This window comes from Rhodnius prolixus, unplaced genomic scaffold, assembly GCF_049639745.1.
Source record: "Rhodnius prolixus isolate KJV_2025 unplaced genomic scaffold, Rpr scaffold_9, whole genome shotgun sequence".
NCBI classification, from domain to species: domain Eukaryota; kingdom Metazoa; phylum Arthropoda; class Insecta; order Hemiptera; family Reduviidae; genus Rhodnius; species Rhodnius prolixus.
Genome location: NW_027411604.1, coordinates 14,104,479 through 14,121,594, shown reverse-complemented (window position 1 = coordinate 14,121,594; position 17,116 = coordinate 14,104,479). Strand labels below are relative to the sequence as shown.

The following is a 17,116-nucleotide window of genomic DNA, read 5'->3' as shown; positions in this document are numbered from 1 at the left end:
CTCTGATAATGAATGATGTTGCCTTTAACGAGAGAACACTCTCTTGAGGCCGGCGTGCACAACTTATCAAAGGGATTTTCAAATGAAAATTGTAGTATTATTGTTGAGAGCTGAATGCAAGTGAAATACAATAAGTATGTATTATATTCCTACAAATGTAATTATATATTCTAAAAAATTGAACTGTATTAGATTATTATTACTCAACATCAGTGGTCACCAAACAGTCGATCGCGAGCTACGCTCGGGTTGGCAATCCTGAGTTGCTTGTGGTCTGGCTGCAGCCGCGCAGTAATTGTAATTCAAGTTGCATTGAGGTTGAAAGCTATGTTCAGCTCTATCTACTTGTGTGAAGCATCTTTTTCAAGTATGAAATTCATAAAAAGCAAATATAGAAACAGACTGACCGATGAACATTTGGACAACTGCATCAGAATGGCTGCTACAACATACTCTCCAAACTTCAAGAAAATACTTGATGACCAAAAACAGTTCCACTCCTCTCATTGAAATGTACATTTTAACTTTTTGTTACCCTTACTGTCAGATATGTAGATTTTAATACTAGAAATGTATGTTTGTAGGCAATAAACGTGTGTTAATTCCATTTTGCGTACTTTCTTTCGTCCAGTATTCCTTGGTAGCTCACTAGAAGATTTATAAATGCTATGCTAGCTCACACGCTCAAAAGTTTGGTGACCACTGCTCTACATATTATATTTTATTAATTATATTTCATTGTAACTGGGTGATTGCCCGTATTGTAAATAAATAAATAAAAAATAATTAAGCCTTTGTGTAATGTGTAGTAAATAACAATATCGATTGATTAGCCTCAAATAATTAAGTACTTGTAAATATTGGCGGGTAATCAAATTGTTTTTTATATCTATCATTACAAATAAATATTTCTATAAAGTAATTCATTTTTAATTTATATCTGACAAGTTGAACATTGAATCATTTTTATTATCTAAAATGCACAGCGTGTTAAATAGAGAGAGTATCAATCAATAAACCTTTATTTATAATTAAATGTAAAATACAAAAAAATAAACAAAAAATTATTAGGAAATGCATGGCGTATAGCCGTCTGCAGGAGTTGGTACATCAATTATGAAAATCAAAAATAATAGAAATAAAAACGGTGATAAAGAAAGAAGAGAGAGAGAGTGAGAAAGTGTGGCAATAAGATGTAAATGAAACAGAATACGAAATTACCTATTAAAGTTATATGAGAAAATAAGGATGAATAAAAATAATAAATAATTACAAATTAACTATACAGTAATAAAACATTAAAAACTAAATAATTCCTTCTCTATTTGGGCAGGTTACAGAAGTGATGACAAAAATAATAATAATATATTAATCATAATAATAAAAATAATAAATTTAAAAAAATTAGAAAAAAAAATATTAATAAGCATCATGCTATAATTTGGAAAATGCGTATCAACTATGAATAAAGGAGCTGTCTACATTCAGAGCTTGAATCCTAGATCTCCAGGCCACTTTAGTGAAATTTAGAAGTGGGTGGAATTCCAATGAGGATAGCAGCCGAACAATTTGGTAGCTAGGAACAATAGAGGCTCCCATATACCGAAGGCGAAGCTCACCCAGTGATGGACATTCGGCTAAGAAATGGAATAGAGAGAGTATGATTTGCTGTTGTTCTTCTCTTGCAAGGTGGGGAAAAGTAACCTATTAAATTTTTTTTTATATGTATTTTAATTTATAATATCAGCTCAATGTTCTTATATTCTAGAAGAATAAATTGAAAAATAAAGGCAATCAACATTGACGTATGCGAAGTGTATAGTTAAAAAAACTTGAAAATGGAAAATAGCGTTAATCTTCAAATTTAATAATTTGAATCGCTGCCATTACGAGACAGGTAACAAACTTTCAGACAAACTTATAATTCCACTGTAACTTAATTTCACATAATTCATAAAAGAGTTTTTTATATAAATTTTTTGCTTTTTAACCCATATAAATAATGGGCACTCAAAGAAAAGTCACGATTTTATAAACATTGTTTAATTAAACATTTGAACTAACGCAATTTCCTCGTACTATTTACGCTAATCGATGCGCAATGTTTATATATTTTGGAGAGCTTATTTCAGAATATAGGTCGCCTTTAATTAAACAACTAATTACTTTTTTAATATCTTGTATAAATAAATAAAAGATTCTATCAATTGGCCAAACTGTCGCAAAAACAGTAGCGGCTTGAACAATGGTTGTTTTAAATTTAAGTCGCTAAATTTTAAATCGCACTAAAGGGGAGCAAACTCTGCAGAAAAACTGTAGGAAGGAATAATTACTCCAGTTTGGCATATAGTCCTACCCACAAAACTCCTAGAAATTCCCAAGTTAAAGATTGATTGAAGTCAAATTAGAGGTTCTAAGCTATGGTGAAGGCATCCATATCCTGATCCTGGTGAAGACATTCTGGGAATCCTCAGGTACGACCACTTCCTCTAAAAAAAAACAAACCTTAAAACCACTGTTCCAGAAGCAATGGTACATCTTCCTCTACCATTTCATTAGGGGTGATAAAATGCGCTCGAAAGTACGCGGTTGGAAAAGTCTTCTTACTCCAAAAAGAACGGGTGCCCAGTACCACTTTAGCCTCGTTTAAGACGAGCACTCCCTTGTCTCATCTTTTCTTCATCCTTGGGACTTCTGACCCCTTGAATTGGACCAAAGAACTTCTGAGACTATCTTTTTCTTTACATAATGTTAACGAGGCTTAAGCGTTTCCCTTTTGTCCAGATTTTGATGAAAATGTGACTTCTAGAAGTTGAAAAATCTAGCAAGATTTTTTTACTTTCTCTAAAGTAACTTACCTCTGGAAGTTTACGTCACATCCTCAGAACTGCAATAAAAAGGTTTTTCTGAAAAAATATCCCGGATAAAAGTTTTGGATGTACAGTTTACATATGTATACATATGATTTGTGGAAGAACCAGTCATGGGTTCTCCATCAAGACAACGCGCCGGCTCACACTGCATTGTCTGTCAAGACGTTTCTAGCCAAGTACAACATCCCAGTTTTAGGCCATCCGCCTTATTCGCCTGACCTGGCCCCATGTGACTTTTATCTGTTCCCCAAAATCAAATCTGCATTAAAAGGAACACGATTTCAGTCCGTTGGAAGTGTGAAAGAAAAAGCGGCACGCGTCATGCAGTAGCTCACAGAAAATGGTAAATCCGCATGGAGCGTTGTAGGGATAGGGGAGGGGTGTATATTGAAGGTGATAATAACTAAATATGTATAAATTTAAAATAAAATGTTTTACATCAATAGTCTCGTTATTTATTGGCCACACCTCGTATATGCTTCTCTGCTGTACTTCTTCTTAAGACTGGTTAGAGAAGATAAAATTGTACGAAAAACTGTTATTATATTAATTTTTAAAGTCGATAAGTTTAGATACTTTCATTGGATTGGCCATAGAAATTAATCAGCTATATCTAAATGATATGTTATTTATAGAACAGATGGGAAATGGCTAAGTGAAATACCGACAATTAGACTATGAATATAGGAGCTTGATTTATAGTTGATATCTATGTATATGTGTGTCTTTGTGTACTGAAGTGGCACGTGTGCATCCCGAGAGACCACTTGGAGGGTGTGCCTACTTCCCTCCGATGACCGTGGTCACATACTGAATGAGTATCAAGGGACAAATATAAAGGGTACTACTTGCTAATTGCATCGCACATACATACAAACATCTCTCTTCTGTATATATGTATATATATATATAAGTATAACACTCATTTAACTGTATTAATGTAATGGAAGTAATTTAAGAAAATTACTACAATATTGCTACATAAATATGTTTGCAATATTTACTTGTTAATTACAAATAACTGGGCTATTAAAATAAAAATTGTCTTTTTTTATTTAAATTTTTATTTTGTCGATCCTCTGACCATATTTACTAGAACTGGGCTAAAATAGTTCGCATTAAATAATATTTAAATTGATACTAAAAAGAGGACTTATCACACTATCTTTTTTTTTACTATTTTCGGACTCTACTGGTATTGGCCTCTTCTGGCGATGGGTCGCAAAATTTGGGGGAAAATGTTTTAGTACCTGATCTATGGTTGTTAACAGAATATCCGTTTCCGGTCAGGTCTTTTAGTGGTTCTCAAAACGAAATATAAAGTTTAGGTCTCCCGTGATTGTTGCTTTTAAAGCTAAAATGATAATTAGAGAATTACAACTAAAAATTTCAAATATGCCAAAGAAATATTTCATTTTTGTGTTCTTACAGTATTTAGGAAACATTTTAAAATGTTAAATTTAAAAAAAAAAAATGTCTCTAAATAAAGCATTTTGTAATTGACAATAATATTGTTTGCTCGGATAGAGAGTGTGTATTGGATCCACTTGAAGATTCTGGGTGTAGATGATTGACATTGCTTGCCAACAATTGCTCTATTATTAATAATAATATTGAACAAAAAAGACAACTTTTTGTCTGAAAACAATTAAGCAGGATGTTACCTATCGTATGAATCGAGCATGATAACGACAAGGGCCCCTATATCAGAGTGTTGCCCTGATATAGATCACTAATGTGCACTGTTATCACTAAATATATATAAAATTATTAACAATTAACAAGAACCATATGTTATCAATTATAAATTGTTTGTGGAGCAATATTATGTTTAAACACTTGAAATACTTTGGTACAGCACATATGTTACGTTATCTTACATAGAATTTTTTGAAGTAGCGCAGTGATTGAAGCAGAAACCGACCTCTAGTTCGTCGTGTGCCAACTATTGAACAACTGGATCCTTGGGAGTACGCCCATAGGAGTTGTCACACAGGCGGGTTTGAGTCATCCTCAATGTCCATCATGCTGTGAGGTAGGCAAAGCGTTCCTCAGAACATCTGAGGTTGTAGGAAAGGGATATATCCCAGAATGTTGCTACCCTTTCTTCCCTGTACTTCCCTAGCTAATCCCAAGCGAGGTCGAAGAATTGATGGAGGTGAATAGGTTAAAAACAGAGCCTCCGAGGAACTGGGCACTCCCCGGAGTAAAAAGCCTTTTCCCAGATCAGCTTAAGATCCATCGAACTTCGGAAAGCGTTTGACCTTTCTATGAAATCTTCCTAAAGGATGTTGATACTCTCTCTTGAGCGTAGAGAATTCATGGTTTTTTAAAGAAGTGATCATCCCATCTCTCTTTGTGGGAGTAACCCAACAAGTCATGGTTGGTCATCAAGTCTTGGGTAGGATATGTCATCTATGGAAAATTGGAGAAGGCGTCTGCGCTAAGGACTGGATATCACGATTTCAGTGCTACCTTTATAGAACCTTATTTCAATTTCACTTTACAAATAGCAATATCGTTAATTAGATCAGATTAGTCTTAAAGTTAGGCGCCACGGTAGCCGAGCGGTTAGAGGCGAGACCTGTAAAGCTAATATGCATTGTGGTACTGGGTTCGATTCCCGGTCTTTAGGCCTTGGATTTTATTTAATGGTTAATACAAGAAATTTACAGTCGCCTCAGTCCACGACACCTAATTGGTAGTTGGACATTAAGCCCCGCCTGAAAAAATAGGCGATTACTTTACTTTACTTTAGTCTTAAAGTTATTCAATACCAATTTAATTTATTATTTATAGAGAAAGTCAAAAAAAAGGTTAACAGAATCCACATATTTGAGATTACGAAGTCAGCATCCCAATAAATCAAGAAAAGAGACTTTAACGGGAGCATAAGTATGAACTATTTTATACGTCATCTTTAATAATATAATTTTCATAATAATTATGATACCTAAAGATATTGTTTATTATTTTTATGAATCAATTTTATTGGTACTTTTTTTGCAATTATTTTATCAGTACTTAGAATTAATTTAATGACATTGTTAATCTAAAAAAATGACTTGCTAAAAGATGCCATTAGAGATTAGTTTTATCACAGGAATTGATAATTAATCTCCCTTCAGATTAAAAAAACATTTTAATCAATTTCAATAATAATAAAGGGTATATTTTTCACTTATAATAAACATAGCAATAAAAAAAGTTATACAGAACACAAATGCAAGGACATCTATCAGCAGAGTTGCACCTAACTAAAAATTCCAACTTGTTACTGAACAAAAAATTGGGGTTTACTTAACTGCTTTGCCCCAAAACATCTAATTCTAAACTCTCCTAAAACAGAACAAACGGCAATACAGTAATAAACACCCCTCTACTTGGCCCAGATTACATAAACTGCACAAATGCACTCGCTCATTTCTCCCAAACTGTAGAATTTAATCCTAAGAGCTGTCCTCTAACCTTGAATACATTTTTCATCAAAATTAAGTTATTATCATCTGAAATATAAGGATTTTGTAAACTCAATGAGAAACCCTTATATATACTATGATAAACAGAACCATTTAAATCCATTTCAATATTTTTTAAAGAAAATTTATAAATTCAATTTAAAAAATAATGAAGGAAATAATATTGCATTTGTTAAGAGTATTTCAAATTTCAATTTTATTTTGCAAATCTCCTGCATCTGGCTAAGAAAACTAAATCATTAGAAAGAACTCCCATGTTTGTCTAAAACCTTATTATTATTCTAATATAATAAAAATTAACAAATAATAAAATCAGGAACATAATGTAGAAAGTTTAGAATGAAACCCATCGGACTTCCTTTTATTCGGAAATGGGAATATTATAATCTTGATTTGACTAGTTTTCTAAACTAATAATTGAAATTTAGTTGAAGTTATGAAAGTGGCAGCAAAGTGAAGTTCCATTTGGAGCGAACAGTCCAGATTTCAACCCCTCAGCGAAGAGGGGAATTACGGTAGGTAGAACAATGTGATTGGTTTTCTAGAATCCGGTCTGAGTGTTTTTGTTTACAAAATATCTCAAAAATTTGAAAATCAGAGGTAGCTGAAACATTATAGTTTAATTTTGTCCTTGAACTCGAAATTATTATTAAAAAAGAAAATTACTTCTTTTATATCTAAGGCAAGCAATAAGTGTTGTAAGTTTATGAATTTTTGTTCAGTGAAGAACCATTTTGTATCTTTACATTTCAAGTTCAATAGAAAATTCAACTTAATAAATATTAATTACAATTTAAAAAACAATAAAAACAATTACCTAAATAAATAAAATGTAATAAACAATTAGTGTACTGTACACTATGCAGTTAGTATGCCCCTGTGAAATCTACTGGATAGACTAAAACCAACAACTACATGCATGTTATGAAGGTTTAGCATAACATTATCGGCCTGTTTTTGAAGAAGACGCATTATTCTTAAAGTATCACTTAAAATGTAGAATATAACAGAAAAAAGTATTCCAAACAGTGTCAAAGAGTTTATCTATAACTTGGAAATTTGCTTTGTATTACCCCATCTTTGGCAAATTATAAATATTAGAAGATATTTAATAATGTTTAAAATTGAAAGGAAAAAAACTATTTTTCAAGAAAATTGCATGTTTAAACTTGCTAATGAAAGATTTAGTCTGCAATCTGCATCTCGGGAAAATCAGTTTCGAGCCTCCAATACAAATATTTACTCTAAAAACTATAAAATTACAAAACTTGAGTCTGTTTCAAAATATCTCTTTTGAGCAGTAAGTAAAAGAAAGTAATTTGATTCAACTTTTTTTAAATTTCAATCATTCTAGTAAAAAGAAACAAAGGGATTAATTAAATTCGAGACCCACCCTTGCTTTTTAATTTTGCCACCGATTCCTGTGCAAGTGTTTCCTTGTAAGGTGATGCTTCAAGTTCTCTTTCCGGCGTCCCAGGACACGAAAAGATTCTGTGAGTAAAGTTATACATCTTCAGGGTTCAAAGTATTTTGATCTATTCTCCAATTCTTTTGATTAGGAAATAGTATTTAAATAAAATTGGATTTACTTTTTTTATAAAACAGAATAAACGAGAATGTTCGCAAAATGATTAGAATTAGCTTCAGCAGTTTTTATTGTGTGGAATAATGTTTTTCATCTTCAAACTGTTATTGAAATACTTATAATTGAAATACAGGTAGTTTTAAAAATATCTTTAACATTGCATCCCTTCTTGTTCATAATAACTTATCACAACTCCCCTGCGTTTCGTAAACTACCTAATTTTATAAATACTATTCTTAAATCACTTTGACAAAACAGCAGTTTTATCTAAAGGAGGCATTAATTACGATTTCTGGCAATTACCTGGAAAATCGCACAGTTATGAGTGGCTGCCTGGAGCATAGCTGATCTCGCTAAAGTTGGTAAGAAAGTGACATTGCACTGAGTTCTATCAGATTGCAATTGAAGATGTCCAACCAAAGCATCGTTTAAGGAAGCGTCCCAAAATTTGGGAAACTCTGACTTATAATAAGCGAATGTTTTTGAAGAACGGATCAGAACGGACTGATGTTAGCGATATAATTTTTATACGTCAACTTCTATTTTTATTAATCATCAAACTTCTTAAAAAATTATTTTAAGATTTGTTTTGTAGATTATTGTGTGATAGCACCTTAACAAATTGTGTTGTCTACTTATCCGTAAAGTGAATCAGTTGTCAATAACATCGTCAAATCATTGCATTTATTACTTGCAGTGAAGTTTAAATATATATATATATCACTCATCACGTTAGGAATGTAATTCCTGCCAGAATATCTATTGCCATTTCAAGGAAAAAAAATAAAAATGGTAGATAGTTTGTTGATGGCCTGATTTAAACAAAAATCAGACCTAAAATGTTGGAAAAGTAGAATAAATTCCAGGCCTACAAGTAGATAACAAGACGTAGAGAACAGAACTGGACAATTGCCAAACTTATACCATTAAAAATACAAAAGGATTTACTCTTTAGCCATTAGGATTTAAGACTGATATAGATTTAGATTGTAGAATGATCGGATAGAACGACCTAAAAGATCTATTTTGGTTGTTTTAAAAGTTTGTTTAAAAGTTTTTAGGCGATAGTAAACTACACAATTTTAGTAGAATGTGTGGTAGTTAAGATAAAATTTGCCTCCGAATTCACAAAATTCAAACATTAGTTTGCTGACATTTTATACTGGGCTTCCCAAGATATTGTAGACTGTTCAGGGTAGGTTTATTTAAGCAATAATTACTTTTTGTTATGCCCCAAAGTATGTCAAGTTCAAGAAATGCCTAGTCCACTTTCCTGGCTGAGGTTATAGGGCGATTAGTTGTTAAGAAATGTGACGAACTATTTGATGCATAAGTTTTATATGCCAAACAGTAGCTTAAGCTCTGGCCAGTAAACTTCTAAGTCCATTACACTCTAAACAGAGGATAAAAGAAGCATTTGATGTAATTAAACTTTATATGTGTTTTTTTTTTTTTGCCTAAACTACCCCAATTAAGCTTGAATAACTAATCACATTGGCATAACAAATCTATATTGGCGTCTGAGTTTAAGCTTGCACTTAAAGACTGACGCTATTTGTAGTAAATAGCGTTTATATTAAGAATTCTTGCGAGGAAAAAGGATGAATCACGTCAATTGCTACTTAAGAAAAAACATTTTACAGCCAATTACCTTTTCTGTTTGAACCTTAATACCTAAATATTTAAATTGGGTTTAACCTCAACTTATTTATTTTATTTAAATACCTTCGGAGTTTTTTGAAGGGTTGATTTTTGAAGGGACCAAAAGAACTACTTCATTGAAGTTTTTAGTAGTAACTAACAGGAAATATGACTCTTTAAATGTACCTGCTGAATTGGTAGTTTAAAGAAAGGCGATTTACTAAAAAAGCATATCCGCTGAGAGTGTTCTGTCTCAGAATGGTCAGCCTAGTTCAAAAATTTATTTATAGCAGAAGTTACAAATATAATATTTTGTTTACATTTTACCAGAAGACCCGGTTACAAGGTGAAGTTGAAAAATCAGCATTTTACCATTTTAGTGAATAATTTTCAATTTTTTTGAATATTGAGATTTCCTTTAAAATAAAGCTATTAACTGATTGGTGAACTGTCCAAGCTTAAATTTTGAAGAAAAGGTACTTTAAACGGAAAAGGAAATTACCAGATTAAGTCTCTGAGATCACTTCTTTTAACTGTATCAGGTACCATTGATGCTATGCGTTAGAAATTGCAGCGTTTCCCCAACCCTAAAGGGACTTCTGATGTAGTTTAACTTACCAGTCGTTCCCGAAACGTACTAAAAGAAATTTATCTCCAAAAATGACTCGTTCTTGCCGATAAAACTTTCAACACCGTATGTTAATTTCTATCCTTCAAGATCTAAAACTTTTTATTTGAAATATGTACGTTGAAGGACAAATTAATTGAAGGCTAGTTTTGGAGAGATTTCTTTATGAAGTAATAATGTAATGTTGAGTATGAAGCTAATCGCGAGATTTAAGATCGATTAAGATTTTAGAGAAAATTGTTCCACAAAATGTTTAAAATTTTAGGAGAAAGTTGTAATTATTTTTTTAGAAGACTACCATAATCTTTTTACATATTTATTTTAGTTCCAGTTTTTAGTACATTGCTAATGTATGTAATTCTAATTACACCTAAATAATATTATTGTTAATTAAACATTTTGCTACTAATTCAGTGTTAAAGAAGTTTGTTCGCTTGAAAATGTGAAATCTTTTCAGCTTATGCATTCCGTTAACTCAAATAACTACTTTTGTTTGAAATTCTTACACAAAAATGGATTCTAAGGAAAGGTTCTAGGATGCCATGGTTCCCCCGAAATTCTTTTGTTCTTGGTGACTTTGTATTGTGGGCAAGAAACTTGGTAGTCAACATTTTATTTTATTAGAAAAACTTAAGTATGAGAAAGGTGAATATCTGATTGTGTGTTCAAACCATTTATTTTTAAGTAATCTACCCATCTTATTTTGAATAACAATTAAGAATTCATTAAGAATTCATCTACTCGATCAAATATTCTTCTGGCATCACAATCAAACTTTGTTCTTTATAAATTCTGTACAGACATACCTGGAAGATGTAGCCTAGGTGCAGCGTACAGCATTCCAGTTCTAGCCAGCCATTCCAACTGTAATTGGTGTAAACTGTTTTGTTTTTTATATAAAGGTGTGAAAGCTGATGGTTGAGCAGTGGCGCCAGGTGGTGAAGAACCATGATGATGATGGTGGTGGTGATGATGATTATGATGGTACAATAGTGGAGGATGGCTAGCTGTTTCCGAACCTGGACTAATACTGCCTTCCTCACTGGCTGATCTATTCTCTTCGGAGGATAATAGCGAATCTATACAGAATGAAGTTCTGGCCGGTGGCCGTCTCTGTTCCTCACCCGAAGTAGACATGCTAACGACTAAAACTTTGTTGTTAAAGATAGTAGAGGTGGAGGAGTGGTTGCCGTAGGAAGAGGTATATAGATAACACAGGCGGGGCAAACATACTCTGTTTTACCCTATATCTGGGTAAAGTGGTAGGGTAGCCTTAGTAAAGGCTGTGTGTAGCAAGCCACGCCCAATTATAGCCTAAAGCCACGCCTATTAAACCTCTCTCTCTCTCGGTGGCTTCTCTTTCCACACACCAGCATCGATCTCTTAACAGACTCACCCCTTCACTACATCCCTGGTCCTCTCTACCCAAACCAGTGCCATCACTACTTCTTCCTCTTCTTCTTCACCAAAACTCCGACTGGCATAGTCGGTCTTTGGGCTGCTCTCTATACTATAACTGGCGGCGGCTCCAACAACACAAAGATGAATTGTCTTTTCCTCTCTGACTTTAGCTGCAATTTATTGCGATTACTTTTTGTATCAGTTTGTTTGTACTAAAAGCCGTGGTTTCTTAGTCCCTGTCTTTCTCTCCTTCACCGCCCCCTTTCATCGCTAATATTACTGGTAATACCTTTTACAAGAATTTATCTTTCTTCTACGACTGTGCGCCGCTTGCGGAAGGGGGCGGACAACATACTACCATACATGCCATTTTATCAACACCTAGGTTCCCTATATATGATATTTCTTATTGCCTAGCCGACTTCCGCCCAGATAACTCCTTCCCATCTCAGCAACGTTTCCATTCTACACCTCCACTTTATATCACATCCATTAATTTTTTTAGTTTTTATTAATTACATTAATTTCCAACACAAATCTTTTATTTTTATATTCGCTGTATCCTTGGAAGAAAACGGAATTTAGTTTATTGTTTCAAATTTTAGTTTTCACATGTTTCTAGGCCATCTGGACAGATAATCGATCATCTTTTTATCTTGAGATACTAAAAACTCCAGTGTGAACTAACACGATCTTTTTCCCATAAGTTTTACAGGTTCTAACTCCGAATTATTGTAATATTTAATGCTTTATGCAGTTTCTTATATGCAGTTTAAAAGGACTATTCTTCTTTTTTATGTTATTGATAGATTGAACAGAAAGCGAATAGAAATATTGTCAATCTCAATCTTTTTCATTTTCCTCAAACATTCTCCTTAGAGACTAGTTCATCATAAATCTTAACAACGTATGATGATAATTAACAATGCATATTAATTTTTATTATGCAAATAAATTGTGAACATAATAGCTGATTAAAATATTTTGAATCACTTGCAAAATAAATAAATTTAAGTATAATATAAGTACATGTATTTTTTCGTAGGTAATGTTTCAAATGAAAGAGAAGAAACATTATTTAAAAAAGTTTTTTAAAAAGTAATTCTAAAAAATGCACATTTCTGGAAAAGAAAATACATGAATCGAATTTTGTTTTCAATCATTTGGGTTAAAAGTTTACTATCGCAAGTGGCGATGGAATACAATCGATTTTTCTGGGGGGTTTTCTGTTCCAGCATACTTGTTTACAGTTAACAGGCATTTTTCTATTCAGTATGTAAAAAATAATTCGTTATAATGTAACTCTTGCAATGCATGATTTTGCAGCAACGATTGTACAAATGGCCTTACGTTCTTGGAGTAATATCGAAGTAAACTTAGGTGAGTGATTAATAATAATAACTACAACTATTTGAGCATTTGCGCTTTTGTTGATTGCAATAATACGGCATTTTGCTCTGACGTAAAATTTGCTCAGATCCATTGATTGCTACCCCTACAGAGCCAGGAAAGCTGCCACCTCATTTCCCTTTTTTCCTAAATACTCAGGCATCCAGGCAATTTGTACCAACATTCATCAGAATGCCTAACAGTCTTTCTTTGCCTTAAATTAATTTTTACGTCATGTCATGTTTAAATTGCCTGGATACGACACCTTCTTCTGTAATCTGAGCATCACAACTATATTGCGGCTAGCTCTGTTCTCGAACAGAGTGGCCATCTCGATAGTGTGGCCACTATCCTTTGTATAACGATAGATCATAGCCAGAATTAGCGCTGAACTCCCTCTTTTCTGTCTAAGAACTTTCAGAGTCACATGCTAAAAGTAATTTCTTTATTAGATGATGTTATATCGTACATTTATTTCAAAAACTAAGCCCTGATACCCAAAAAGTCTGGGGCTTACTATGTGATTTAAATATAGGGAGGATGTGTGCAACTAAGAGGGAATAGTAATCCCAAAATCGGCTTCCACAGCCATTTAAACAATATCTTCTATCTATCTTTGTAAATTTGAAAGAATATCCTAGAAATGTGTTTAAAATAATCGAAAAAACTGAAATCCTTTTGAGATAAATGAGGAATCAGAAGCGAAAAGTTTTTAGATTGGACCTTTCGTTGTTTCATTTCAAATTACAGTAACTTACTATGAAATTAAACTTTAACAAAGGTAGAATCAAGAAATAATTTTTTATTTTTTAAAAACAAATATATTTAAGAATATTAAAATATAGTAACATTAGGATGTTTGGCTGTAGAAGGAATGGAATATGGTAAAAGATTTGCAATGGAGTATAGAAGCCGGCAACGTTTGAGTGTATGTCATATTTGATTGTTTGTGTTCGCTTCGTTAAACTCCCTCTATTCAGTGTATATAACCTTTGGGTTATATGTTATATATATATAAAACCTTTATAACAATACTAACACAACAATGGTAAGAAAGAATTGCGCACACTCTGTTGTCAAGTCACCCAAATAACCATATAAGAAGACTTAGTAAATTTTGACAAGTTCCACATACCACTATTTCAGCATATCTATCTTGTTCTGATGCTAGAGAAGACGTGTCTAACATAATATCAAGGATAAAGATATGTTATGTATGTCGCATAAATCCATGCATGCGCATGATCCTTTTGCAAAACAAAATCCCGACCTGAAGCTGTCGCATGATATTATTTTATTATATTTCTCAAGGGCTACATCCAGTAAAACTTGTTTAAAATTTGGATTTTTTACCGCTTTAATTAGTAGAGAAGCTTAAGTCTCAGTTACACTCAAATCTGCTCGTTCAATTTTGATTTTATAAAAATATCAGATATTTGTAGATAGTATAAAGAAAGTTCTTCCTCTTTCTTGGCCTCAAGTTTCTTGTAAATCAGACTTTATTTATTGGTCTTTCTTTAAATAGTGGTCTGCCTGTAAAATCCAATTTTAAAACAATTGTCAGTATAAATCAGTAAAAGTTGATATTTTAATTTTGGGTAAGTCAGAACTTTGTGTTTAAGTTAGTTGGAAGTGGGCATTTCCACCCAAATCCGTAGTGTCCTCTCACAGAGTAAGTTTTTTACTGTTAAACTTAAGGAGATAAAACTAACCAATTACAAACAGAATTCTTAATGGAAAATTTCTACTTTGCATTTAAGAACTTTGGTTCAGATAGGAATATCGTTTGTGCCATGCCATTCTTACAAAATGGATCTGGAGTATATTGTATGCAAGCTAGAGGAATTAGAAGATCTCTGAGGACACTAATCTGTACTACAAATAAATTCACTCTTGGATGTACCTCGCAAAGATCCTGAAGTTTGTTCATCACCCAACGACTATTTGGAAATACCTTCAATTGAAAGAGATTTACAAGGTATTCGAAAACAATCTTGTAGTAATTCTTCGTCTGTGTTTTAACAAAATTTTCCCAGAAATGGATTGCCACAATCTTCTAGAAGCTTACTTCTCACTAAATTAAAATAAATCAAGTTTAATACTCTTTTTTTTCTTATCGCTTTCTTTTCAATCATTTTGTTAGAAATGTTTTTCTTCTTAAACAGTATTTTTATGTTCCTTGCAGGAAAATATTGTGATCGGGTAGAATTTTTAAAAATTTTGCCACCATTTTCATTGAGTACATCTACAATTTGTATTGGATCATTTAACAGTAAAAATTCATAATTCACAACAATTGCATTAATAATAATAACGCTTTGTATTAAAATGTAAACAAAAAATAATATGAGAAGGGAAAATATTAATAATAATGATTGGGAAGGGATTAATTCAGTGATTAGTTTATACTGGATTCCAACGCGGAGATCCTTACAGCTTACGGTGTTGGACAACTGATGGGTAACTAGAGAAGCTGAAAGAAGCTCCAGACGCCAATAACCACAGATGTTGACACGACTTAAATAAAAATAAAAAGAAGTTATTTAATAATGTTTTCTTTTTCATCAAAGATGTACAAGAAATAATTAATATTTACATTAATAAACATCGGAAAATGGAACATCTATCGATTAGACTGCTATACAATTAGTAATTAAAGTATTTCGTGAATAATCAGCCAATGTGTTTCTAATAGGATGGTACATTCAGTCAAAAAGTGAAACATGTCTTCCCCTGATCCTGAGCTATGCAGGGAGCACTGTTCAATTTCAACTGTCTAAGAAAGATGTCAACAGTTAGGCACAATAACTTACCTCACAATTTAAACAACCGCCGGAGATCGATGACATAAATGGTAAAGAGAACATTAAAAGGCCGTCGTTTTACAAGCATAGATGACATTAAAAGCGAATCGCTGAAAGCTATCACAAAGATCGAGTTTCAGAAGTGTTTCGAGGATTGGAAAAAGCGCTGGCACAAGTGTATTGTATGCGAAGGGGACTACTTTGAAGGCGACAATATTAATGTAGATGAATAAATAAATATTTTTTTCAAAAAACGAAATTCCCGTTACTTTTTGAACACACCTCGTATATGTGCGAAGATCTCATGTGCAACGCTGTAATTTATCTTTAGATCTATCCTAAGCTTTTAATCAGTTTTGACCCAGATCTTTCTGAAAAGATTTTTTTGCCAGCTAAGAACGTTCCTTTACATCCAGATAACCATATCTTTAATGGCATATTCTGCTCAATCTATCTGCACTTAATGCAAAAAAAAATGTGGAAATTCACTGAAAAAGAGGTTTCGTTTCCATTATATGGTTTTGAGTTCTAAAAATAGTAATAAGTATAATCCTTTCAACCAAATTTAAACGAATAGGTATGTACTTATAATTTTCGGCCTAGTTTCGACATCAGTGCCATCTAGCGGTCTAGGCAAAAGTTATGCCTGCATTGGACATTTTTTTATCACGGACTGGGAGCACTATTAAAGCTCAAAAGAAAAAGATTTTTTAAGACCCAAAGCTGGAAATTGAATAATTGATTATTTTGAAGCTGAAGATCCTGGTCTCAATAGCATTTTTCTAAGATCAAAATTCATGTAACTGGTCAAATTGGATTAAATTAATCATTAAAATATGTGCCATCTCACTAAAATCTTTGTTATTCTTGGTACAATTGTAAGTGGAGTTTATATACACGAATTGAACAGAGTTAAATAACAAATAGTAATGGGCATTGGATCTTCAGAAGATATATTTCAGTTATTACACTCTTTTATCACAAAGACTAGAGAATTTTCACATCATAAATAGGTACACAGCAAAATTTACTTTCAGTTGATCTTCGGGTTCACAAGTAATCATTTCTAAGTTTTTAAATTTTCTTTCCACATTCAAACCTGGAAAACGAAATTAATTTCCAAAAATAATTCATAACTTTTATGGATAATTTGAATTAATACATAAAATTAGTAAATTTATTTTCAGCGCATAAATTCATTTATTCATTTCAATAATTTCTTATAACTTATCTCTTAATTAATAAAGTAGAATTACAAAATCTTTTGGGTTTTTCATGCAAACTCATTTGCAAAAAATTAGTCTCTATAATATATC

General features: G+C 32.5%; 1 protein-coding gene across 1 annotated transcript in view; it reads right to left on the bottom strand.

Moving 5' to 3' along the window:
- Positions 1 to 11,596, bottom strand: part of LOC141454602 (uncharacterized) — a 33,861-nt gene extending 22,265 nt beyond the window's left edge. The window contains exon 1 of the mRNA XM_074129032.1: positions 11,013 to 11,596. Coding sequence (XP_073985133.1) covers positions 11,013 to 11,343 — 331 coding nt within the window. The 5' untranslated portion in view covers positions 11,344 to 11,596. The remainder of the gene's footprint in view (positions 1 to 11,012) is intronic.
- Positions 11,597 to 17,116: the final 5,520 nt, after the last annotated feature.